Raw genomic sequence first — 26,761 nt, forward strand, 5'->3', positions numbered from 1 at the left:
AAGGGGGGGGATGGGCATCGCGGGGAGCACCTGTTGGGATGAGCACTGGATGTTGCATGGGAACCAATTTGACAATAAATTTCATATTAAGACAAAATAAAAAAATAAGAAGGGGCCTCGGCCCCTCTGGCTGAACTAGAGCTTGCAGCCTGGCCCTGCCCACGCCTCTCCCCTCCCCTCCCCTCCCCGGGCCCCGCTGAGCGGATCACTGACAGACTCTCTCCCGCAGCTCTGCTTTCAAACTGGAGGAGGACGACGCGCCCATCAAGCGGTGCCCCAAGTGCAAGGTGTACATCGAGCGGGACGAAGGGTGTGCACAGATGATGTGTAAGAACTGCAAGCACGCCTTCTGCTGGTACTGCCTCGAGTCTCTGGACGTGAGTAGAGCCTCTGGGTGCGAAACCCACCAGCTGCCCTGAGGAGCTTAGAGAGTGTGCCCCGGGGGAAGCAGAAAGAACATTATCAGATGTTTTTCTGTGCTTCTGAAAATATTAATTCCCCCAGTGTAGTGGTGCCAGAAGATGGCAATTCGTGCAGGGGTTCCAGAAGCAAAAGGGCGGCTCAGCCTTGGATTGAGCCTGGGCAGGTGGCGGCGGGGTCTCAAGGTCTTTGGTTTTGTCTGCGGGGACCATCTGGGCTCAGTCTGCTGTAACTGAACACCAGAGAGTGGGCGCTGGAACAACAGGCTTTGATTCTGGAGTCCGGTAGCCCAAGGTTAGGGTGCCAGCAGATTCGGTTCCTGGCTCTTGACCTCCCTCGGTGCCCAGAGAGGCAAGAGAGCCCTCCTCCTGGTTTATGGACGGCCGCCTTCTCACTGTGTCCTCACGTAGCAGAGAGACAGATTGGTGTCTCCTCGTTGAATAAGGGCACTGACCCCATCCTGGGGCACCCACCCATCTCGTGACCTCATCTGAACCTAATCACCTCCCAAAGATGCCACCTTCGGACACCGTCACATGGGGGATTCAGGCTTCAATGTATGAATTTGGGGGGGAGGGGAGGATGCAAACACGCAGGCCAAAGCACGAGTGTTAGTGGAATAGGAAGGGTAAACAGAGGCAGGGCACTGGGGAACATGTTGGCAGTGGCACAGTTCAGTGACCTTCTGTCACCCACAGGGCAGAAAAACATACAGTCTGTGCCATCTGGCAGAATGGAAGTTTCTAGCCTCATATGGCCACCTTCTCCCAAGTGTGACCTGTGCTGAATGTGTCCCAAGCACTCTGTACCCCAGTAGCTCTGCACGTGCTAAGTCCCCACCGAGAGCACACAACCCTCCCCTCTTGAAGCACCTGGTTTTCTCTGGAGCTTCAAGGCCAGATGCAAAGGATACTAATTTCAGTTTGATGTTCTTCTTCAACCATATGAGGAGATTGGGCATCTTGCCAAAATGATGACATTCTGACTTCAGTTTTACAAGAGTTTATTTGTACATAGGTTTTTATTTATTTATTTTTTTAATTTATTTATTTTGAGAGAGAGGGCGTGTGCAGAGGGGCAGAGAGAGAGAGACCGAAAGACAGAGAATCCTAAGCAGGCTCTACACTGTCAGCTCAGAGCCCGACTCAGGGTGTTAACTCACGAACCACAAGATCAGGACCTGAGCTGAAACCAAGAGTTGGCCACTCAACCCACTGAGCCACCCAGGTGCCCCTGTACATAGGTTTTTAAAACTATAATTAAGGGGCACCTGGGTGGCTCAGTCGGTTGAGCGTCTGCCTTCAGCTCAGGTCATGGCCTCACACTCCATGAGTTCAAGCCCCGCGTCAGGCTCTGTGCTGACAGCTCGGAGCCTGGAGCCTGCTTCGGATTCTGTGTCTCCCTCTCTCTCTGCCCCTCCCCTGCTCTTGCTCTGTCTCCCTCTGTCTCAAAAATAAATAAAACATTAAAAGAAAATTTAAAAAAACCACTATCATTAAGTACCAGAAATGATCATCTGTTAAAATCATTCCTATCAGTGACAATCCAAGCAAATCAAGTCCCGTGTCCTGTGTGTTTGTGTATGTATATCCTGGACAGCAAGGATGACTGTGTGCAACTCTTCTAAAACTAGTGAAAGAGAGGAGGGGTTGTCACACACCCCTGCTTTCCATCGCTAGGAGTTCATTTGTCCACAGCCTGCCCCTGCTACCCTAACTCTGTTATCACTCTGCTGGTCTGGGTGAGTGTCCCTCTCAGGGGCTACATCAGAGCGGTCAGTGACCTTGAAAGTTTGCCTATCGTCCTCAGGACGGGCCTACAGATTATCAGGAATATACATGCATATTTGAGATTGAATCTTAAAGAAGGTAACAGATCTGTAACCTAAGGGCCATCTTTAAAAATATTAGATTGCTTCTTTTGTGTTGTTTTTTGGAAAAGGCTTCTGTTCGTTTATTAACTTTCAGTTATGAAACGTACAGCAGAACCGTATGTGGCTGAAAAAATCTCAGGGAGTCATCACCTGTTTTCTATCCTGAAGGCTTCCTTTTCTCATCCTAGGCAAGTTTCATAAATCGGTTTGGCAAGGTTAATCTTCTCTAGCGTAGATCCAAACAAGTTTGTTCTATGACCTTGCGTGGTGGGGAGAGATGTTAGAGGATGTCTCAAGCGCTGCAAAGTCCTTGGGGCCTTAAAGTTCTTACATATGTATGTATATAAAATTATATATGGCCTTTCTCTATGTTATGTCTATAATTTTGCATTTTTACCATAATCCAATTTGGGGGGAAATCTGATTTTTAAATTCTGATGTTATCATTTAGTATCTGGTCTGCAATTTGCCACTCCTTACAACTTTTCCTACAGGGGAAAGGAAGGGAAATGCCAGTTGTATTACATGTTAGCAAATCTCCTGGGAGACTTTTCTGGGGACGGATTGAAAAGGAGCTGACAACAGGTTTAGTTTGCGGTTGGGGGTGGGGAGGGGAGATCACTGTGCTGCCTTGATGAAGTTACAGGAAAGGGAATGGTCTCCATTGAACACAAAGCTGTTGGCTCTGCTCTGGTCCCTGGAGAAACACCCCGTCTGTCTGTCTTTCTGTCTGTCTGACTCCGTTCTGAGGCCCGGGTTCCCCCACCCTGTGCAGAAGGCCTGGACCCTCCTGGCTCTGCCTGAACTGATGACAGAGGAACGGCTCTGCCCTTTTCCACCTTGAAAGTCATCATCCTCCTGGCCAAGTGCTTCCTGTTAGTCTCTGTAAAGGAAGAGCTGCTGAAAAATGACCCTGTGGCTTAGAAAGCAGATTCTCAAGGAAAGCGAGTCTGCCCTGGGGCCATTTATCAGGGACAATAACCATGATTTAAGACAAGTGCATGAGCACATGGCTGGAAGCCAGGAGTGCTTCTAAGACAGGAGTGCACTTTACTGGTCTTTCTCATCTCGGGAACTTCTCCACTCGAGACAGCCTCTTGCACATGTACACATTGAGGAGTTATAAGTCACATCAGGCTGCTTCCTTCCATTGTGGGCCTTATAGTCCTCTCTGCACCTGGCCCGGACCCTCACTGGTGTGCACGTCGTGCTCCCCCTGCTCCCCGCCATCGCCACACAGTTGAAAGGGACACATGTACTCTCTTCCTTTTATTTTTTGGGGGGATAGTTTTTATTGAAGTAATTGTTACATGGCCCACCCTGTGCAATTTGTTCTATAAACCCATTTTATTAAAAAAATTTTTTTAACATTCATTCATTTTTGAAAGACAGAGACAGAGCACAAACGGGGGAGAGCTAGAGAGAGAGGGAGACAGAATCAGAAGCAGGCTCCAGGCTCCGAGCTGTCAGCACAGAGCCCGACGTGGGGCTCGAACTCAAACTGTGAGATCATGACCTGAGCCAACGTCGGCCGCTTAACCAACTGAGCCACCCAGGCTCCCCAAACTCATTTGATTTACTACACACATTCTGTCTGTGGGAGTTGGAATTAGTTTGCGAGCAGAATTTGTTCTGGAAACATGCTTGTAATCCAAAGCATTTGTATATCAGAGTGAATTTCAAGAACCATTGGCTCAGTTGTGATCACGTGACGTTCGGCATCAAGTTAAAGTTTATTAGAAACGTTTGTCTTCGCGGGATGCGCCCAGAACAAGTTACTTGCAATCCAAGGTTTTATTGTACTTCCTTTTCTCAAGGGGAATCCGGGAAGATTTAATGGTCTCTACTCTTTGATCTTTCAGTCTCTAAAAGACAACAGTTTGGGGGGAGACCCCACTGGTGCAAGCCCGAATTTGACACAAAAGGCCTGGGGGGGATTTACTTCTATCCTTGAATCTCTCCACGATTGCAGCTTTCTGCTCATGTGCCATTGTTTCTGTTTCCAGCCAGGGGCTCAGTGAAACTTCCCTGAACGGTAGTAAGGGAAATGTTGGCCTCCCACAAAAATACACCTGGATTCCTGGCAGGGCCTGGGGTGGGGGTGGGGGGTTCTGCCCCAGGGCTTCGGCGGGAAGCTTAACATCACAATGAAATCATGTGTGTTTTGTAAAGGCATCTTCGAGTGCTTTTGTCAGGTGTAAGAAAGGACCTATTTGAACAAGCTTTTCATTCTGTTCCGGAAGCTGGCCCCCAGTGTCCAGGCTCCACCGGACTCCTCTGAGCAGAGGCTGGGGTGGAGGCTGTCTCCAGGAGGCTGGCGGAGTCCATGATCTTGAGGAGCTAGTGATTGCCCTGCCCACCCCACCCCACCCCCACCCCCGCTTTTTTTTTTTTGTATTTCTGATAACAAATTCAAAAGCTGTTCAGGAGCCTCCGGTACAAGGCCTTATGATAGTCCGTCTGGGAAAATGAGACATAGCAATGAAACATTAACTAATTTCAGCGTATGAGTAAGTTAATATCAGGGTGAAGGAGGGCGTAATTCAGAGTTCAAGGAAGCGCGGGGGGTTCGCGGTGGACAGACGCCGTCAGGAGGAGCTTCATAGCAGATGAAGCACCGGCTGGAAGAAGCTTTGTGTCCACGTGTACCTAGGCTTCCTTCCACAGTCGCGGGGACCGGGAGAGGCCCTGAGGCAGGAGCCGCAGGCTGGGACGGCAACTCCCGCGGAAGCTTCTTGCTGCTGCCCCAGAAAAGCCAGGGTCTGCTGATGTGGGTGTGCGTTCTGGCACTGCCAGGGTGGCCCGTAAAAGCCCCAGATTTTCTGCCAGCGTCGTTCTCAGGATGAGCCGAGGGCCGGGGGACGGCGGCCGCCCAGTCCGGTTCCGACAGAGCTGGGTTTAAGGGCCGGGCACACGGCTGATGTCCGGCTCCACGGGGCTCTCGAAGAGTGACTTCCGGGCCTCTCCGAGACCCGGGGCCCTGTGCTCATTTATCCCTTTCTCAGGGGGAGGCTGGCTGTTTACACCCCCAGTTAAATGAGCGCGCGGCCCTGGGCCCCTCCTCTGCACTGTTTACTGAGCTGTTGTTTTTCGTGTTCGACACGAGAGAAACGGCATTTCCTGCTGGAGTTGGGGGAGCGGAGGGTTTTGTGTGCAAAGCCCCTTCCTGCTCACTTGGTGCGGGCTCGGGATTTGGGGGCCGAGCGCTGAGCCGCGAACATAGTTAGAGACTGTCCCCGGCTGAGGGTCCCCATCCCAAGAACCTGACAGCGATCAGACGGGAGGTGAGGGTGGGAGGTGAGAGCGCCCGGAGGGAGGCAGGAACAGGATGTTTCCGTGGGTCAGAACTCACTTCAGACATCTGGAGGAATTGGAGGCGGCAGATGGTTCCCGAGCTGCTTGCTGTGGAGGAATGAGTAGGTTTTCGTGGTCTGAGCTGAAAGGAAGCCGCACTTCCCAGGTGGGAAGCCCGGCACTAATGGAGGAGGATGAACCGGAGATCAAGAGAATCATCTAATCCGGGGGTAATCCTGCCGGGCGGGCGGCCGGAGGATGTAAAGGCAGCCGAGCTCTGGGGGCATCAAACACAGCCAGGCCCGGGAGTGGCTGGCGGAGTAGCTGGGGCCTCTGACCTACTTGTTCACAAGCCCCACTGCACTGAGAGCCTCTCCCCTGCAAAAGCCAGAGATCTGGGGCAGGGCTCCCTCTAGTGCCCGAGGCCACGTCCCCTTGGGGAGGCCACGGGGAGAGAATGGAGGAGGGAGGTCCCCAGGAGGCAGCCCGGTGCTGTGGGCGTGAGCCCTTCCTCTGTGCCCCCCACCCCCCGCCCCTGTCCCCCACTTACTTTGGCCCAGGCAGGACTCACTCGCTGAACTTCGAGGAACCTGCCATCCACCCTGCTCTCTCTCCTCTTCCAGGATGACTTCCTCCTGATCCATTACGATAAAGGACCGTGCCGGAACAAGCTGGGCCATTCCAGGGCATCTGTGATCTGGCATCGGACACAGGTAGGAGGTGACTCACCTGGAACTTTGATCCCCGGAAGAGAGAGTGTGTGTGCGAGCCAGTGGGTTGGAGACGTGCTGTTTAGAAAAGTAGAGCCTGCCCGAACTTTTCTTGCTCTGCGATTGTGCTTCTGGTCGCCCTGGCCCAAAGTTGTGGCAAATAGGCATCGCATTTGGCGTGTGGTGGTTCTTGGAACGTCAGGCTGTAGGTTTCTTGCACCTTACTCATGGCTTTGGCGGTGATCCATTCTGTCGGTTAATTCTTGCATGGCCCTTAATGAGGAGCTTTTTTTCTAGAAGCCTGGAGGTAAGCAAGTCAGTCACAGGAAAGAAAAACAGAAAGAAAGGAAAAAGTCCCTACCTGGTAGTGTCTGAGCAGCAGCCTGTTGGGTTTACAGAGGGCCAGTGCATTAATATTCATTCATACTTTCAACATGCATTTATTTCCTGCTGCGTGCCAGGCGCTATCCTAGGACAGGGTATTCACTGGAAGAATACGATTCATGTGTCTTACTCACTGGAACACTTCCAGTGAGTAAGATAGATGTACTCCAGTGAATAAGATAGATGCGTGCCGTGTATAATACACCAGCAGGACATACGTGATAGGAATTCAACTGTGGAGGGGATGTGATGGGGATTGCGTGGTCGGGAAGGGCCATTCGATGGTACCCATGGTGGAGTGCTGAGTGGTATTAAGCCTAAAAATAAAACTTCCAGCTATTTTACCAACAAAAATGGGTTTATTTGGGAATAGCCTGGAAATGCAGCTTGGGACATACAAGCTACAGCCAAATCACAGACCGGTCTGGAGAGCAAAGGGGAGGAACTCTCTTTTGTAGAAGCAAGGGGGCGCTGGGAAGCTCCTCACACACATCAGAAGTCCTTTGGAATAAACCTGGGGGCTCCAAACGTAGTGGCTTCTCACTGCCGAGTTGTGAGCGTCTCATTGGCTGGGTTGTGGCAGGGGTGGTGGGGGAGGAAACTGTCCTTCCTCCTTCTGGGGAAACAAAGTAGTAGCTAAAGTAGGATCCAAGTGCAAGGTCCCTGTTGGGTCTGCCCTTGAGGACAGTGGTGGCGTCTGAACTCTACCTGCTGGCCTCCTGATGCCTTTTAAATGAAGTTTCCTTTAGTAAATTTCACAGTGATGAGGAAGAGCTGGCTGTGGGAGAGGGGGACAGGGCGGAAGGGACAGTCCAGGCAGAGGAAGGACAGCCTAGGCACAGGGGACAGTTCAGGCAGAGGAGGGGACAGTCCAGGCAGAGAAGGGGTAGTCTAGACATAGGGGCATAGGGGACAGTCCAGGCAGAGGGGAGACGGTCCAGGCAGAGGGGGAACCGTATGCGCAGGGGACAGTCCAGGCAGAGGGGAAAGTCAGGCAGAAGAGGGACAGGGACAGCCCAGGGAGAGGGGACGGTCTAGGCAGAGGGGGGACAGTTCAGGCAGAGAGGGGACATTCAGGCAGGGGGACAGTCCAGGCAGAGGAGGGGACAGTCCAGGCAGGCAGAGGGGACAGGGAGGGTTGACTGGTAGGACCTTGGCGTGAAGGTCCGAGGAGACCGAGCAGGGTGAGGCAGAGGGTCAGAGATGCTGTCAGAGGACGGACCCCAGCGGCTCGAAGGGCCTCTGTCCACTCTCACGTTTCAGCGCCTGTGCGGCTGGCCGAGGTGGGTCCGCCGGCCCATCTCGGGTAGAGGAGCGGGTCTCAGGGCAGATGCCCTGTGACTCACTCAGTCGCCATCATTATAGCCCACGTGGCCGAGCCAACGAGGTGCATGCCGTAGGGGGCTGACAGAGGCCTTCCGGCAGGGGGCCCGGTGGCAGAAAGTGTCGGGTTTGCCGGCGGTGAGTTCTCTATCGCAACCCTCAGATGTGCCTAGTGGGGAGCAGCAGCTGCGGGCAGTGTGTCAACACAGATCTGTGGCTGGGTTCCAGGAACGAGCCTTCTGAGAAGTGGGTGGAGGATTGAAGTGGTGGCGGTCGCACGATTCTCTGGACGCCAGACACCAGTGACCCGCGCACCCGCCTGGGTGGGTTGTCAGCGGTGCGCACTGTGCAGCCCAGCAGAGCTGTTAGAGACTTGGCCCTGGGCCCGAGCTCTGACCAGGGTCTGGAGAGACAGGTGCGTGTCCTGCCTCCTGCTAGCACAGCCACCTTGGGGCTCAGCCCCACCTGTGTGTGAGTTTGGCCGTCTGTGGTCATTCGCGAGGAAGCGTCTCGAACAGCACGGCAGCAGAAGCGTGTGCCTCAGGGTCTGGAGCCATGTCAGGCACCAGGTGTCACGGGGCCACACCCCCTCTGAAACCTATAGGGACCCCATTCTTGCCCATTCTGGTGGGGGCCATCGGTCTGCACTGTTCCTCAGCTCACAGATGCTTCCCTCCAGTCCTGAGTGCTGGCCGGGTCGTCTGTCTGTGCAACTCTATCTGGGTCCCCGTTCCCCTTCAGTAAGGGCACCAGTCCCACCCTAAGAACCTCATTTTAACATGGCGACCTCTATAAAGATGTGATTCCCAAATCAGGGCACGTTCTGAAGTCCTGGGGGTCAGGACTCCACATATTTGGGGGGACAGGATTCTACCCATAACTATATCCGCACCCTCACCCCCACACAGGAAAGGGAACCATAGCGAGGCCACGTTCCTCATTTGCTGTCCTCCTCCCGTGTCTGGTGGGGATGAACCGCACTGATTTGGGCTCCCTGCCTTGGCACAGCAGCCCCGTAAGGGGAGGCTGTCGTGTGCACCTGTGCGGGATCACTGGCAATCAGGGCAAAGGGAGGACTCGGGGATCATGTTCTGCTCCAGCCTTTCCCATGTAGGGAATGAGCCCCAGCCGAGGGAATGTGACTTGCTCAAAGGTGGCTACCTATTGCTGTGTGACAAGCCTCCCCAAATGCGTTGGCCTCATATCCTCACGTTCGCCGTGTTCACCATCTGCAGTGTGAACAAGGGCCCACAGAAGGCTTGTCTCGGTCCCCATTGGCATTAGCCGGGATAGAAGTTCCTTCAGTGTCCTTCAGTTCCTTCGGGGTAGCTGGACACGGCAGGGCCGTGGCTGGTGCTGGATCTGGAGCTCCTAACCGTGTCTGTCCACGTGGCCTGAACTTCTAACCACATGGCAGCTAGTGGCAAGCGTGAGCCCCCCAGGACAGAGCAAGGGCAAGATGGGAGCTGTGTCCCCCTTTCTCCTGGAGCCTGGGCAGTCACACCTGATCACGTGTGTGTGTTCATTCAGACGGAGAGAGTTACATGTCCCTGGGGGGTCCTGGGCAGCACTGAGATCCTGGTAACAGTCATTAACGGGACTAAAGAAATACACTTGAGAAAGAGTCCAAGACACAAGGGTCCCTACCCTGCGCTAGCCTGAAACCCCTTTCTACCAGCTCCTTTTTGGCTCCTGAGTGCCCGCTCCGAGCTAGGTCCCGAAGCCACTTGGGTGCCCCCGATCGCAGGAACTGAGCGGGAGAACTGAACAGAAGCATGCACTGTGTAGGGTCCCACGGAGACATCTTCTCTGTGGTGTGAGAAGCTCCCGGAACGGATAAGGCCATAGCTACAGAAGTAGAGGGTGTCCACAGGTTAGTGTTAGATTTGGGGAAAACGGTAAAACACCTGCGAAGCAGCGTCAAAACGAAGAAAAGGTAAATCACCAAACACGCAAAGTAGGGGAAGTGGGAGGGGGTGGGGCCACGGTCTGTGGGCTGGACTCACCGAGGGGCACTGTGGGAAGAGGTGGAGCCCAGGCCTGTGGGCGGGACTCACCGAGGGGCACTGTGGGAAGGGGTGGGGCCAAGGCCTGTGGGCGGGACTCACCGAGGGGCACTGTGGGAAGGGGTGGAGCCAAGGCCTGTGGGCTGGACTCACCCAGGGAGTCTGTGCGTGGAGGCCAGAGCCACCCGGGAGAGATGTTCGTGTGCAGAGGACGCCCCAGCTGTTCCTGAGCCTTCGGTGTTGACAGTGAGGACCACCGCCAGCACAAGGTAGAGACCACCCACCGCCGGAGGCTCTTGGGCGTTCGTGGCTCCTTCTTAGGGTGAAGCATCGGGTGGAAGCTTAGTCCTCATTTCCCGTGTGCGTCTCCTGCCCTTTGCGCCGCTGGGGCCGTCGGTTCCCTTCCCCTTCACACAGGCTCCTGCTTGGGGCCCACTTCCCCGCAGGCTTCTTACTGATCCCGGGGCGGGGGGAGCCTCACTTTGTGTTAGTGCAAAGCTTCTTGAGCAGAAATGGGTTTTCCTGTCCCCCTTCAGCTCATCTCTGAAATGTCCGGGAAGTGTTGGTGAGGCGCCTGGGGTGGTGGTTGATCGATGCCCGGACACCCCAGAACGACAGGTGGGACCCTGTTTCCAGGGCCTGGCGACGCCTTCCTGCTCTCCACTCACTGGCCTGCGGGACCGCGGTCCTGCCAAACCCCGGTGTCCTCCTGATCTCCCCGGCTCTCTCTTTCCTCTGCTTGTCCCAGTCTGGCTCATGGAGATTCTACTCCCTTTGTCTATAGCCAAGGTCGGGGTCACGTCCTCCGTGATCTCCCCCTACCCCCCGCAACTGTTACCAGAGCCCCCCCCCCCCCTCACCCCGGGCTCCGAGCATTTGTTTCAACACCGATCACTTATCGCGACCCCTCTTTTTTTCCCCTCTCGAGCGTGTGGCTTAACTCTGAAGAGAGATAGACTGTCCTCCATAGTTGGGACTTGTTTTGCTTATCTTTGTGGCCCTATGCCCCAGCTCCATGCCTGAGCCAGAAAGATGCTCCAGAAATCAACCTGGTTGAAAGTGTGGTCGATTGATTGGGCTTTCTTGTGACTAGTTCACGGCCTTCCTACTCAAAGCCAGCCGTCTTTGGAGGGACCTTTGTCCTTGTTCACTCAGCTACTTTTCCCTTTGGGTGGGACAGGAAGCAGAGGGGCCTGTCCGGCTGGCCCATTTTCTCCAGGAATCCTGCAGGAGCTGCTGGTGTCCTGGTGGGGGCCTGATGGCGGCTGGGGACTGTTCAGAGAAATAGCACTTGGCTGTTGTCGGGAGGCGCTGTGACTTGTTCCCTGTCTGGGGGAAACAAAAAGGCTCCTGTTAAGAAAAGTGGACTCTGGACCTGGAGCACGTGTGTTGGAAGGAGCAGGAGCAGGAGTGTTGGTGTGACAGAGTGACAGGTAAAGGGGGCAGCACTTGAGCGGACACCCACCCTGCCTGGAAACCCCCAGCTTCGCCTGGGCTCATCTTTGTCCGCCTGTTAGATCATCTCCAGGGGCCCGCCTGGTCCTCTGGCTTCTCCCGTCTCTCCTGCCACCTTGTCTGTCCTCTGTGCTATGCAGGGCTGACCCATGTGGCCTCCCTGCAGCACTTTGAGGGAAGCCCAGCAGACATCGATCAAGCATGTTTCAGGAGCTCATAGGACTGCAAGGCGGAGGGAGATGTGAGAAGCACAGAAGTATTTCTCGTTGATTATTTAGGCTGGAAGATTTGAGGAAAACTATGGAAAGCGGGGCAAAGAATTCTAACCATAAAGTTTCTGAAATGGGAGGCTGCAGAAAAGACTTGTGGCGTGTGGGGCCATGAAACAGGGGCCCAGAATGTGACCCTGGGGACAGGATGGGGGTGCCTGGAGGTTCAGTGCAGCGGATGGGAAGCTGGGGCAGAGTAGTGATTGAGCCTGGAGAAGACCCCCAGTGTCATGCTTTGACTTAAAAACTGTGGCACTAGGGAGCCACAGCAGGCTTAAGAGCAGCAGAGTAGAATGCACAGATGGGATACAACCTGAAGACTTCTCATCCTGGCATTCCTGGTCCCTCAGGACCAGGGTCTTACTCCAGCCCCACCTGCTCCGGTCCCCCGCCTATCACATACCCAGGCCGTAGCGCATTCTGAACAATGGCTTTAGAGTTTTAACTTGACTGAGACCTGTAGGTGGAAACACACAGCGCCCTTCAACCCGTCAAGTACTTGCACACACCCACGTATGTATCCTACCTGCTCGATGTGTTCTGTTTACTAAAGTTCTGGTCTTGACCCCCAGACTGCTTCACCATCCCCCAGACGGGTCAGGTGCTGCCCTGAGGCACACAGATGTCTCTTGGAGCTTCTGCCCGGGGTTGGCTTCCTCAGCTCCTTAGGGAAGTGCCTCTCTGTCGGCCGCTTGGGGCCTCGCCCGACACAGACCTCCGCAGTACTGCAAACACGGCCCTGAAGGCAGTGCCCTGTGACTCCTGTGTGTAGGGGCTGTGGTTGAAAGCCCAGTGTAATCTCTTGCTGGACAAGGTTCCTGCTCCTTTGCGTTTCCTGCCTTTCGATAGGAAGTTCGGTAACATTATTTTAAGAGATCGTTTGTGAGAATTGTGGCGTGCTTCCTTGTGACGATTGCAGGCTGCCCTCAATATTGTGGTGGGAGTGAAAACATTAGATGCCAAACACGTTTTACCTAGTGTTCTGCCAGATGAATGGAAAAACGCGTCTTTGTCACGTAGAGGTTTTATACAATTCCGTTTTGTCCCGAGCGACGTCCTTGTTTTGATTTCGTTCGGCAGGCTCTCCTTGCGGGACGGCACTTTTGCACACAGGAAGGAGGAGCGGGGTGGTGTCGGCTGTGGCTGCAGGGGTGGAGACGTGGCCTGCTCCTTACTAAGCTGCGGAGGCCTGGGTGTGAGCAGCCGGGGGTGGACAGCTGTGCTCTGCCCTCGGCCCCCGCTCGTCACTTTACACAGGGTTGCTGTGCACTGCGGTGCCTTTGCTAGTGCTGGCCCCGAACTCGGCCATCGTGTGCCTTTCCTCTGCACGACTTCCTTGGGACTACTTCCTTGGCTACTTCCTTGGGACGCCAGCACCTGACGGGGGAGGAGGGCCCTCTCTACACGGGCTCCTCCTTCCCCTCTGAGCAGGGAAGCGTCACCATCTTCGTGCTCAGGGACACCTCACAGTGAAGGGAGAGCTCACTTTTACTTACTTATTAATTTATTTTTAAATGTTTATTTTTGAGACAGGGAGAGAACGATCAGGGGAGGGGCAGAGAGAGAGGACAGAGGACCCCAAGCAGGCCTCCAGGCTCCGAGCCGTCAGCCCAGAGCCTGCCGCAGGGCTTGAACCCACGAACCGTGAGATCATGAGCTGAGTCACAGTTGGATGCTCAACCTGCTGAGCCACCCAGACGCCCCGGGAGAGCTCACTTTTAGCCACAGGATGGTGTTTAATAGCCAGCTGATGGCCGGTCTCTGCGTTCATGTGTGTGCGTGCAGGCGTGCCGCTGACGCCCTCTGAGTCCAGGCTGACGGGTGGGAGTCCTGTTCCACAGACACCCCTGTCCTGGGAGCCTCATGCAGGGCCCTGTCCTACCAGTACTTTACTTTTCCAGAGCTCAGTGAGAGAGACACGCACTGTCTCCTGTACTTACCCAGGATGCCCGGTCCCTTCTGTCTTAAACAAATTTCGAGACCGTTCGAATCGCCTTTGGCCACAGATTTTGCACTGGTGAAATGAGAGCACTGGGCTGGACTGTAATCTAGGGGCCGAAATGACTTCCTCATCCTGTGTTTGTAGGGAGGTGGGACCAGCCCTTGTGACAACAAGGAGCCCTCCTGGTGTGCTCCCTGCCTCTCCTGTGACCACGTGGCCCTGCCCGTGTCGCAGCCCCATTGACCTCCCAGCAGAGGCATCTCATGCCGCTCGCTGTCCCCACGTGGGTGCCTAGTGGACATTTCACACAGGACGTGTATGGGCAGAACTTAGGTTTTCCCTCCAAGCCCCCTCCATTGTGGGAAGTGCTCTGCTGGCCTCCATGGCCCTCAGATGAAAGGCCCCAGTGACCTGGACCCCCCACTTCCTCAGGGGCTTGCTCCCCTCCAGCCAGTGTGTTTCTATTCTGTTCCCTGAACCCCACTCCCACGTCCCTCCCTGTCTGCTTTCCCCGGCGGCACCCCTGCCCTGTGCTCGTGGAAATGTGTCTGTTCACCCGGCTGTGGCCGGCCCTCCTCCCCGTGGAACACACTGTCTGGGTCCCCTGAGCCCACGGTGCGGAGGTGGAACGTGGGTGCACCCGGAACCCTCCGGAGCCAGGAGATGAAGAGAGGGAATCGAGGAGACGTCTGTCTAGAGGATGCAGGCAGCCCTTTGGGGGCCACCCCGAGCCCGTGCCAAGGGATCTGAGTCTCCCGTGTGCCCCTCCCAGCTTGCAGACCTGGAGGGAGGTGGGAGAATCAGTGCATCTGTCCCCTGCCACCTGCTTCTGCCCCCACTCCTACCCGCCCTCCTCCCTCTCCACTCGGGGTCTCCTGACACCGAGTTCCTTCTGATTCTCCTACAATCCTGTGCTCACTTCAGCAGCACATGGACTAAAATCCCACAGTCCTGATGCTCTTCCTTGTCAGGGGCTGGGGTGGGCGCCCCGAGAATTCCCGTGTTGCAGTCTAAGCCCAGATGTCTCAGAACATGACCGTATCTGGAGATGGACCCTCAGAGAGCCGATGAAGTTACAGTGGGGCTGTTGGGTGGGCCCCAATCCAGTATGACTAGTGTCCCTATAAGAAGAGATGGGGACACAGACGAGCACAGAGGGACGGCCGTCTGTGAGCCCAGAGAGAGGCCTCGGGAGAAACCAGCCCTGCCCACACCTGGGTCTCAGGCTTCTTGCCCCCGAGGACTGTGGAAGAAAGACAGATGTCCAGTGTTTGGGCCCCGTCTGTGGTGCATGGTTATGGTGGCCTTTGAGATGGCCTTCTCTTCTGCACACGGGTGGTGGGATGGCTTCATTCCCTTGCTCACTGTGCTCCGTCCCTGGGAGACAGTCACTCGTTTGAACATCTCGGGGCTAATGGTCCTGAAATCTGCTGGCTTCTCCGCAGAGCCCAAGATTCACGTCCCCACTGCCTCCTCCATATCTCCATGTGGGTGCCCGCGGGTCTCCCAGACTCAGAACGTCCAAACGGAGCTCACTGTTCTTCTCGTTACCAAGATGGCACGTCCATCCCCCTCAAGCCAGAACTGAGTGCACGGTTCTTGGAGGCCTTCAGGTCTTGCTGATTTTGCCTTCTGAACACCCTCTGCGTCTGTGCCTCTTCTGGTCACTGTCCTCCCTCCCACCTGCCCGGCCTGCTGTGAGTCCTGTAGGCTCCTAGCTCCATCTTCCCTACTGTGGACCCGTCCTCCACAAAGCCCCTGGAACTTACCCCCTTGGTTTCTCAACGAGATGAGTGCTCAACTTGCGAGCAGGGATCCCGAGCTCTCCGTTCTGGCCTTGCCGGACCCCGCCCGGATGTCCTGCCTGCACACGTCTGTGTTTCCTGTTTCCACCTGTACCCTCCTACAGCCGGCCAGAAATTCTCTCTTCCTGATGCCTCAGCCCGTGCACACCTGGCTCACACCTGCTGGCCCTGCCACGTCCCTAAGGAAGCCACCCTGAACTTCCCAGCACCTGTTTTCTGAGTCTCGAATCTGTTTCTGCCCAGAACTCTTCAGCCCTTTGTCACTGCTTGCGGCTGCCTGCCCTCCTGCTGGGCCCCGTCTTTCAGAGAACAAATCGCCCTGCACCGCACAGTTCAGAACAACAGATATTCATTAAGCGGAGAAATGAGGAGCTGTTACAAAGGGTGGGCAGGAGAGAGCGGAGCCGTCACCTAGCTAGACTCCACACAGCCCCCACCCTTACCTTGTGGCTTCCCCTGCCTCAAGGGCACGCGTCCACCCGCTTGATAGTCATTTAACAGCAGCCTACCTGGCAGGGGGTGTTTGCTTCCTGTGGTGTAAACACTCCCATCCTGGCTGTTTCAAGCTGCCCCCCGTGATGGCACTGCAGGGAGAATTGGGAGGAGACATGTGAGCGACCACAGCCCTCGGTCCCTTATTCCTGTCATTGTCCCAGCCTCTCCCAGCCTCTCTAGCGTGTGGTGTGCTGGGTGGGCCTCGATGTCATGTTCAAATGCCAAGTGTCAGAGAATTAAAGGGGTTCCATACATTCACCTTATTGCATCTTTGATTTTGGCATATAGTTCCTAAGTGCTGGAGTGTGGTTTGTAGAACTCTCTGGAGGAGAGGATTCAAAATGTACCAGTTTCTGTTCATCTGGGTCAGTCTCCTAAATGTCTGTTGCATGTTTGGTACAGGAGATGCACTGGTCTGTGCACAGAGGCTTATACGGGTCACAGAACCTATGTTATACTCTGAAGATACAGTCTGAATTTGAGAAGCCATACTTTAAAAATTTTTTTTAAATTTTCTTTAACATTTATTTATTTTTCAGAGACAGGGAATGAATGGGGGAGGTGCAGAGAGGGAATCCAAAGCAGGCTCCAGGCTCTGAACTGTCAGCACAGAGCCTGACATGGGGCTCGAACTCATAAACTGTGAGATCATGTCCTGAGCCAAAGTCGGACGCTCGACCGACTGAGCCACCCAGGCACCCCTAAAAAAATTTGAAAAAATATTTTTTTTAATGTTTATTTTTGAAAGAGGGAGAGACAGAGTGCAAAGAGGGGAGGAGCAGAGAGAGGGAGACACAGAATCTGAAGCAGGCTCCAGGCTCTGAGCTGTCAGCAGAGAGCCCAACGCGGGGCTCGAATCCACAGACCGTGAGATCATGACCTGAGCTGAAGTTGGACGCTTAACCGACTGAACCACCCAGGCGCCCCTAAAAAAATGTTTTTAATGTTTATTTATTTTTGAGAGAGAGACAGCATGAGCAGGGGAGAGGTAGAGAGAGAGGGAGACACAGACTCGGAAGCAGGCTCCAGGCTCTGAGCTGTCAGCACAGAGCCATATGTGGGTCTCGAACTCACTAACTGTGAGATCGTGACCTGAGCCAAAGTCGGCAGCTCAACTGACGGAGCCACCCAGGTGGCCCGAGAAGCTGTACCTTTAAGTCTCAGAGTTTGCCAGGATGAACAACGCCGCGTTCTGCTGTGAGTCCCTCCAGAGCCTGAACTGTTTACTCATCTGTATCACCTGTAGTATACAATCTAGTGCCTCTCACACGTTTATAACACGCTCACTGATTACTTCTGTTTTGTGATATTTGCATCCTGTCTGATTCGTCACTGGTAGCTGCTTTCCTTCTGGCAGTTCTGCATCCCATCACTGATCCGCAGGAGACTGGGTGGCTAACCTTGCTTACTACCTGGCACGCGAAGCAAGAGGCAGGATAAACGGGGTGGAAACTAGGATGTGTCATTGGCCAGGAAGGTGAGCATTTGGTCAAGGATTTTGATGTGTTTCCGATCGCAGAGTGTCCCTTCTTTGGGATGGACGGTGTGTTCCAAGTAGTGGAGATGGCTCCGGGGCCTTCCAAGCAACAGCTTTCTGGGTGTTTTCATATTTTCTAAAATATCAGCATGCACGTGATTTTAACAAAGCCTGATCTGGTTTCACATCTCATAATTCCACCGTCGACATTATGTTCAGACAAATGGACTTCGCCAACTGGGCAGAAAGCATGGCTTCCTAGCATTTGCAGTATAATTTATAAATGCAGTGCGATGCATGTGTGACGGTTTTCAGGCAGAAATCTAAGTGAAGGTTCCTTTCTTTGACGCAGTTGGAGTGCTATAGCCTGGTATCCTCTTTCAGAGCTTATAATGACCTTTAGAGTTCTTTTCATCTCACGTGTTTATTTTGTATTTGAGAAAAATGAGGCGCAGAGAGGAGGGAACACGGAAAAGTCAGAATTAGCACAGAGTGCCCGGACCGGTCATGTATTTATCATTGTGAACACTAGGTGGCATTGTGACGCTGTCATCAGGTTTCAGTTCTGCATTGTCCCCTGCTTGGGGTGGGGGATGGGGGGGGAGGGGGGTGGCGAATGTTGGAGGCTGTCAAAATAGGAACACCCTGCTTTCCTGACCAGCTACACTGTCTGACTTAGATGACAACGTGTCTACATTTGAGGCTTATTCCTCTTGGCACCTGCTCATACCGAGGCATAAGCATGTGTTATAAAACAAAGTCAGAACCTGTAACAGTCAGTTTTAAAAGCAGTGCTGGGTTTTAAACTCTGGGAGTAACACAGGTCTGGTTCCTTTTCTCAAGTTCTCCCGTCTTATCCTAGTCTTTCCTGTACGCTAACCACCTCCTTATCTTTGTAATCTCGGGCATGTCCCACTGGCAGCCTTCCTTCCCATTAGCAAATGCAGGTGTCTGACCCTTGGACTCCCTTTATACCTGGAGCCTGATGGCAGTTTCTTTAAAATGTATTGTTGTCAGTTGATGAAGTCTCAGTCTCTTTCCACTGAACTGGTGCTCCTCAAGGGCCATGATCTGATGTGTCTCTGTATTTGTAAGACCTCATACAGTGGCTCAGGGGAGACTTGTTTGTTAACTGGGTGTATCAATGGATGGTAGTTTGGGTCCTTACGTGGAAGTAGGTGGAAGAGGAAAGGGAGAGGAAGAAAAAGAAATGAAAGGGCAGGGGATGTGAGAGGAAGCAAGTACTGATGGATAGGTGGACAAATGGATCCATGGATGGATGAGTAGATGGATAAAGGATAGAATGATAGGTGGATGGGGGATAGGATAGGTGATGGATGATCGTTTGATATATGTAGGTATGGATGGATGGCTGAGTGGATAAGTGGGTTGGGTGGATGGATAAATGGATGACGGATGGGTAGATGGTGGGTGGATGATGGGTGGATGGGGGGATAGGATGGGTGATGGGTGATCGTTTGATATATGTAGGTATGGATGGATGGCTGAGTGGATAAGTGGGTTGGGTGGATGGATAAATGGATGACGGATGGGTAGATGGTGGGTGGATGATGGGTGGATGGGGGGATAGGATGGGTGATGGGTGATCGTTTGATATATGTAGGTATGGATGGATGGCTGAGTGGATAAGTGGGTTGGGTGGATGGATAAATGGATGACGGATGGGTAGATGGTGGGTGGATGATGGGTGGATGGGGGGATAGGATGGGTGATGGGTGATCGTTTGATGGATGGATGGCTGAGCGGAAAGATGGGTTGGGTGGATGGATGAATGGATGGGTGGGTAGATGAGTAGTAGATGCAGGATGGGTAGATGGATGGGTGGATGGATGGGTGATGGATGAATGGCTAGATGGTAGATGGGTGGCTGGGTAGATGCATAAATGAATGACAGATGAGTAGATGATGGGAGGACAGATGGTTGTGTGGTTTATATTTCAGTCATGGAACCTACAGACTAGCCACCTTACCCTCTGCTCCTATGTTTCCTTCTTGCAGGTCGTGGGCATTTTTGCTGGATTTGGGCTCCTGCTGTTGGTGGCCTCGCCTTTCCTGCTCTTGGCCACTCCGTTTGTACTTTGCTGCAAGTGCAAGTGCAGTAAAGGTGACGATGACCCACTACCCACCTAGAGGAAGGCGCGATGCTGGAATGAGACCCCTGCCTCCGGGAAGCGTGGCCCGCCCCCACCCCACCCCGCCGCCCCCCTCACTAAACATCTTTCTTGCCTTATGTGCCCCATAGAGCTTCACAGTGTCACGCTGGATGCCGTGATTTCAGGGACTGGTGTCAGAGCGCTTGCCGAGGCCCCGGGTGCAGTCACCTGGGCGTGGGGAAGGCAGGCTGCAGCGGGTAGGGTGCGTCCCCGCACGATCGGTCTCTGCCGACTTGACGAGGGAGGCGCTGTGCAAGGCACCCCGGGCAGTTTTCTCCCAGTGGCGATAGACTAGGAGTGTCTGGTGGCTGCTTCAGAGACCTTCTTGTGCAAAATGCTGTCCGTCTCCTCCTTGGCGTCCTGATGGTGCCATGTTTTTGAGAGAAGGAGTCTTTTAAGGATTACAACTCACTTCAGGCAGAATCCAATAATTCTGACTTGAGAAAAGCACTCTGTTTATGACAACTGTTTTTATTACTAATGGCATTTAGTAAAATCCTTTTTAGAAGGTGTCTTTTTGTTTTTCCAACTGAGTAGTGAAAAATCAACAAGGTGCATCTAAACCATCCTATGCCTTTCTTGAAATGTGCATTTTAAGAAGTTACTGTTCAAATGACTTTTCTGGCTCGGCCACTTTTCAGGAGATTTAGAAAGCCTTATGCGCTCTTTGTGTTTTTCTTGAAACCTGTGACGACGTTTTGAACACCGTAAGCGGTGTGCTGTTAGAAACGCGCTTTCTCTATTGTTGCGTTTCTTTGACGATACTGACGTGTTTAAAGGAGTATCTTCATCACTAGATTTTCCTTTTGTTTTTTCTCTCTTTGGTGATTCAGCTCAGCTCATGGGGCTTATCTCTTCTCATCCAGGTATGAGCAGATATTTTGTAATGTCTTTGGAAACCAAATGTTTGACTCGGGCATGGCTCTGCGGAGAATCAGTATGTTTTGGCTGCTTGCCCCAGCCTCCTCGCGCAGACAGTAAGGAGCGAATAGTGCTATTGATCCTCTTAGGCAGGGCTTCCTGGCAGGACTGGAGCACTCCCCTGGGGCCTGGGGGACAAGCTTCCTGATTTTCAGTTGTTTAAATGACTTAAGTTATTTTGGAGAAATCCTGTTACCTTACAGAGTTCCGAGTCCCGTTGCTAACCATTTTGCCCCGCTGAAAACACCTTCCCTTTCACTTAGGGGGTTTTACCACTCGGTCTCTCCTAGGCCGCGTGTGACTGTTACCATGGCAGCAGAACGCGCGGATGACTAAGACACACGTTGCTCTATCCGTTGAGTTTAAAACGCAGAGAGCGCATCTTTACAGAGAGTTGGCTCTCCTATGGCCTTTGAGGCCACCTGTGCTTTTAAGGAGCAAACCGATTACATTGAACTTGGGGGCCTCTGAAATAACAGAAAGGCAATTGTTGTCGATTTATTATCGCGGAACTTTTTAAAACTTATTACACATTCCACAAAGGAGTGAAACGGAAAATCTGACGTGTTTGCTTATTGTGAGCACATTTGTAAAACGTGGCGGGTTTTTTGTGTGTTTGATTCTACCTTTCTGTGTTGGCCTCGGGTCCTGCTTTCCTTCCCCGTGTAGACACTTCTTTGTTTCTTAACATTTGCTAGGTTAGAAGGAACAGCGTCACCTCACTCTTCACCTGTAGTATTTATTATCTTTATGAAACTGAAGCCATTAGGAAGCTAGTCTGTGTCAAAATCATATTCAGAACATTCTCCTTATGACCGCAGCTGAATTCTTACTCAGTAACAAAATAAGAACATGCCTGAGACTGTCTTTTCAATGGAGCCTGGGCAGTGAGTCTCCGTCGCCGGAACTGTTGCGACAGGGCCTTGTGGTAGGTGGCTTTCTGGAGAGGTCACGCTCAGTGAGTCCTGAGGCTCGAGTCGGTGGCCCAGGCTGGGATCAGTGAATGCACTTGTCTAGTGGCACCCTTTAAAATGCCTGTCAGAGGCGGCCGGCTTGCGGCCCTGTTTGCATTTTGATCCAGGAGGGGGCAGGCCTCACCCCATCCCTGTCCTGTTGCACACGGCACAAGTCCCCGCGGTCGTGCCCCTCTCCTCCGAGGTAGAACGGGAGCCTTTGGAAAGGATGCGTTCCCTGGGCTAGAGCTCAGGTCTCTATTCCTAGCGGCTTGGGCTGTTCGTCTGTCCCGGAGAAATCTGTAAGCAGGCCCTGCACATTCGTAGCCCCCCACCATCCTTGTGCCTTCACCCCTGACACGTTTCACAAGCACGTGGGTCGACCCAGGTAGGGACCATGAAGATTCTCGGGCCAGCCGCAGCCACACTGGCACCTGCTTGCTCCCGAGTTTTTGCACCAAGCATGCCTCAGTTTGATTTTGTAGTTACACAGCTAAAATCGTCTGTTCCTTGGGAAGATACCAGCAGGATTACAATGGGATCCTTATATAAACTTGCATTTCTTCCGTGTGACGCTTTTATTTCAGTAGGGAACGCCAACCCCATTGTTCACGGGGGTGCAGTACTAACCATGCCTGATGTAAAATGTAAACGGAGCCTGGGAAGATGGCCCGCGTCTTGGATTTTAACCTTGCCCTCACTCCCTGGTGAAACCTGGGGAGTTCTGCACTTGGTGGTGGGCTGTTACATGGCATAGCTTGTCTTAACTGAAGATGACATTCCCTTTCACGGATGGTCTTCATGCCGACGTTCTGGAAGCACACGTATGTTTATCCCTTTCGAGGCCTTGAAATCCTGGCGAGGAGGGAAGAAGGTCCTCAGGTCATGGCTAACTCAACCGGTGTCCAGTTGGGGTGGCCCTGGAGGGTGCGGGTGACCTGTGGGTCATCCGAGTCCCTCTGACCCCGTTGGGTGGTTTTGCGGGACATGCCTAGTCTGTCAGTCTGGCTGTCATGTCCCCTGCAGCCTGGCCTTCGAGCTTTGCAGCGGTCACAAGAGGCCGGCGCCCTCCGAGGAGGAGTCACTGTAGATCTTCGCGTAGCAGAGATCGACTCAGGACCTGAGCATAATCAGATCCTTGGAAAGCATGACCGGCTGTCCGTATCAGTTCTTCCTCACCCCGTGGGAGTGGCCGTAGCCCGGGGAACTGACCTCCACCACCGCTCACACCTTCTGCAAAGGGGAACAAGTTCTCTTTATGGAATATTATTCCATAAAAACCAGTGTGTGTAGGACCAGGCCGGTTCCTTTTTAGAGCCCAGGGCCTGTGGGGAAAGGGATCCTCAGAGATCTAAAAATTGCTCCAAGATGAGTCTATCTTTTTCATCTATCTTGCTTGCAAAGTTTAAAGTTATTTAAAAATTGGGAGAAGACATTTTCCCTTGATAGTCTTTAAAAATTAGGAGATTGGAAAGAACCAGGGTGGGCTTTTTGTATATTTTTCAGATTCTCATTTATTAATAAGTCTCCATATATATATATGTGTGTGTGTGTGCGTATATACATATATATATATGACACTGAAATCATCAAGGGAAAATATTTTGCATGTCTAAAGCTTCGTGAAGGTCTCTTTAAAAAATACCAAAGCTTGTTTATTCTTTATAATTAACCCAAGCCCTTAGGAAGATACACAAAATGAAGAGGTTATGACTGGTATTGCCCAAAATGCCACATGGAACGAAGGGCCTGCGCCCAAATATAGTCGCTAATGCGTCAGTAGTAGGGGAGCATGCTGTTTGGGTTGAGAAAGCCCCGCGGGCGCCCTTCTTCCTCCGGTTGGTATAATCTCGTCTTCCACACTCCTGGGAGCCTTGGGTTAGGGGTAAGTACCAGCCACATGCCTGACCTTTCCTTCATTCTTTGCTCATTTTACCACGGGTGTATTTTTACTCTTGTAGAAAATATGCACGAATGGGTCATGCACACGTAGACAGTATGTATTTGGCAACGGTGGTAAAAACAAGAGTTCGGTTCTCGTTTTTGACATGTCAGTGCATCTTGTGCCACTAACACTGTGATGTATAAAAGAGCTGTTTGAATGCCTTTTAATGTTGTGTTTTGTACTTTGGAATCACATGGAAAAGCTTGATTTGTAATTTCAATACATATTTTAAATGTATTGTGTCTTACATAGTTTGTCTCCCCCCCCCCCCCCTTTAGAAAAGGGATTTTTCTTTTTAAAGAGATTTTGGCTGGAATACAGGTTACTTTTGTAAATCCGGTCTGGCTCCATCTTTTGTACATTCTTCGTTGACTCCTGGCCCACAGGTTGAAAACACGACGATTGGAGGCGGGAGTGAGGGCGGGTCGGGGGGTGGGCTCCCGTCACCGCTTTCCTCTTCTGAGGTTTTCTCCGTTGGGAGTGTTCACAGCTCCTGGTGCCAAACTGATCTGAGTTGCCGGGTAAGTGGCCACACATTCCCCTCTCCTCCTTGTGGTTCCGGTCCAGTGACGCAGCATCAGAAAGCATCTCCCTGTTGGCTGCTTCCGTGCCCAAGACGAATATTTACAAGCCTGTCAAGATTTGTGGGCAGTGTCGTAACAATCCATGAGCATCCTTTTCCTGCTAGGAAAAGAATAAATACAGATTCTGCTTGTCTTCATAGTGACTCTGGTAACTCACTTTGATTTTCATTTGCTGCATTTAAACTTTGTGGGAGAATATATACCTTACTTACTAACGTGAAGCAGCAGGCCAAGAATGGGGGACTGTTCCCTGTATTGTGGTTACATTTTAAAAACCATCCTTAGAAGCTTAAGGTGCCGATCAGAGGGGGTGTATTTTGTTAACTGGTGATTTGCTGGCACCCAAGACACTATTCCTAGTCACTGGGAGCTCCTAGTCTGGAGGGGAGGCAGGTCTGCCGTTCGGTGACGAGAATAAGGTGTGGCAAGTGCTACGTGGAGGGCATACGTATGCACCGCACCCGGCGAGGGTGGCGGGTCAGAGGAGGCTGATGGGAAGATGCCGTGTGCGGCCTTGCAGATGAGTAGGCGTCAGCTAAGCAAAACTCGGGGCGGGAGCGTTCAAGGGAGTGGCCAGTCCAGGAAGTTGGTCCATCCGGCCCATCGGGGTACCAGTTACCCAAGTGTCCGACCTCAGAGGGCCCAGTGCGTGGAGCCCGGGAACTGAGCTCTAAAGCTGTGGGGAGTGGGTATTGGGCTGCCGTGCAGATTACCAGAGACTGGGGGGCTTAAGCAACAGAAGTTTATTCCCTCGTGGTTTCGGAGGCTGCAAGTCTGCGATCAGCGTGTCACCAGCGTTGCTTCCTTTTGAGGACCGTTGGGCTGGGATGTCTTCCCAGCCTGTCTCCCTGGCCTCTCGTGCTTTGCTGGCACTCCTTCACCTCCCTTGCCTTGTAGATGCACTGCCCCAGGCTGTCATCCTCACATGGTGTTTTCCTGTGTGTGTGTGTGTGTGTGTGTGTGTGTGTGTCTGTCTGTGTCCACCTTTCCTCTTTATGAGGACACCAGTCATCGGATTCAGGCCTGCCCTAGTCCACTATGACCTCATCCTGACTCGATCATCTTCAGAGACCCAATTCCAAGTAAGGTCACAATCACAGGTCTTGGGGGTCAGGATTCCCAGCATCCTTCTTGGGGACACAGTGCAGCCTATAATAGGGAGTATGGTCCACGGGTGGACGGTCCCGCCCTGGCGAGGCCAGTCAGAGGAGACAGACAAGAACAAAAGGTGAGGGGTTGCCCAGCTGGGGTCCAGAAGCCCCTGTTGCTGAAGCTCCCCTCCCCGAAACAGGGCTTCCGCACTCTGGTTGGACTTTGATTCTTTGAGCAAATCTGGAAGGCAGGAATAGCCCCAGAGAATGCTCTTGCTGAGAAACAATTTTGAGCAGGTAAATCTGTATGCATGTTGTATCTATAGGCACATGATCTGTTTCCCTCCCAGAATGCCTCAGTGGTGATGTTTGCCAACATTAAAGACTCAGAGGGACCCAGATTACCAGGCGCCAGAGGTGGGGCCGCACCGATGGGCAGCACGTGGGCAGGGAAGGTTATTCCGAGTTGAGCTCAGGGTGTGCAGGTGTCACTTGGGGGCGGTCCTTCACCTTCCTGGCCTGGTGGATGTGTTGCCCCAATCTCTGTCGTCCTCACGTGGTGTTTTCTTGTTGACTCTTCCCGGTAATAGTGACTGGTGGACTGTGGAGCAGAGGCCCCGCCCCACGGCGTGTAGAAAGAAAACTCGGGATGTGAGCACTTCAAGGGCAGGGACCAGTGGTGACCAAGGGAACCTGTCTTCAGAAGGGGTTTCAGAGACGTGAGAATAGGGCAGCCTTGCTAGGATCAAGGGGCATTAACAGCACCATGAGGATTTTTCCAGACTGTTCTCCCAGGACAGCAAAGTACTTCCCAGGACAGGATCACCTTGGAAATCGACATTCCCCAAGGTGTGAACTGGAATAAAAATAAGATCCTGGATGAAATTGGAAACCACAGAAGCAGATGTTGGCAAAGGCCACTCAGCTCATTCTGGAAGAGATTCACTTTAGCTGAAGATTAAGTATGAATGCGCAGGAGATGGATGAAACGATGGATGCCAGACACCTGCTCTGCGGAAATCACCAGTAACAAGGACACCAAAAGATGCAAAGCTTCCTCGCCCCCATCCTCGCGGGGCTCAAGGTCTGGTGGGGTTTACAAGCCACTGTCCTACATGAGAGGATGGGAACCTTGGCAGGACATAAATTCTTTTAAATCTTTTATTTTCTTTTGACGTTTATTCATTTTTGGGAGACCGAGACAGAGCATAAGCATGGGAGGGGCAGAGAGGGAGAGGGAGACACAGACTCTGAAGCGGGCTCCAGGCTCTGAGCTGTCGGCACAGAGCCCGACGCGGGGCTCGAACTCATGCGCCGCCTGATCATGACCTGAGCTGAAGTTGGACACTTAACCGACTGAGCCATCCAGACACCCAGGATATAAGTTCTTAAAAACAAAAGCAATAGACAAGAAAGGACTAATTAGGTAATGTTATGTCCCTCTGGGGAGAGAGGATCTCTGGAGATTTTGTTTTCTGGTTCCACCTGACACCCAGGATCCTGAAAAAATAATCCTTTTGGTCCACGAAGGGGAAAGGGCAAAAACTTACCCACACTCAGTTGCTTGAGAAGTTTTCAGGGGCAGGAGGAATGGGGCACGTTTAGAGTGTAACCTGTTTCTCTATTCTGCACAACTGATT

General features: G+C 52.8%; 1 protein-coding gene and 1 long non-coding RNA gene across 16 annotated transcripts in view; one reads left to right on the plus strand and one right to left on the minus strand.

The window, feature by feature from the left end:
- RNF144A (ring finger protein 144A) overlaps positions 1-26,761 on the plus strand; it is a 164,868-nt gene that overhangs the window by 100,341 nt on the left and 37,766 nt on the right. For 14 of the 15 annotated variants that reach the window (XM_081795152.1, XM_078445038.2, XM_078445040.2 and 11 more), the window contains 2 exons: positions 230-377; positions 6,211-6,300. In XM_081795152.1, the coding sequence (XP_081651278.1) occupies positions 230-377; positions 6,211-6,300 (238 nt within the window). Of the gene's footprint in view, positions 1-229; positions 378-6,210; positions 6,301-19,472; positions 23,684-26,761 lie in introns of those variants that run through there. The other variant, XM_078445032.2, reaches the window with a different exon arrangement.
- Positions 23,598-24,949, minus strand: LOC145715350 (uncharacterized). Its single transcript, XR_014137384.1, has 2 exons — positions 24,744-24,949; positions 23,598-24,127 (listed from the first exon to the last, which is right to left on the minus strand). It is a non-coding gene; the product is annotated as an uncharacterized LOC145715350 (long non-coding RNA).

The sequence above is a fragment of the Panthera onca genome, chromosome A3 (assembly GCF_046562875.1).
Source record: "Panthera onca isolate mPanOnc1 chromosome A3, mPanOnc1 haplotype 2, whole genome shotgun sequence".
NCBI classification, from domain to species: domain Eukaryota; kingdom Metazoa; phylum Chordata; class Mammalia; order Carnivora; family Felidae; genus Panthera; species Panthera onca.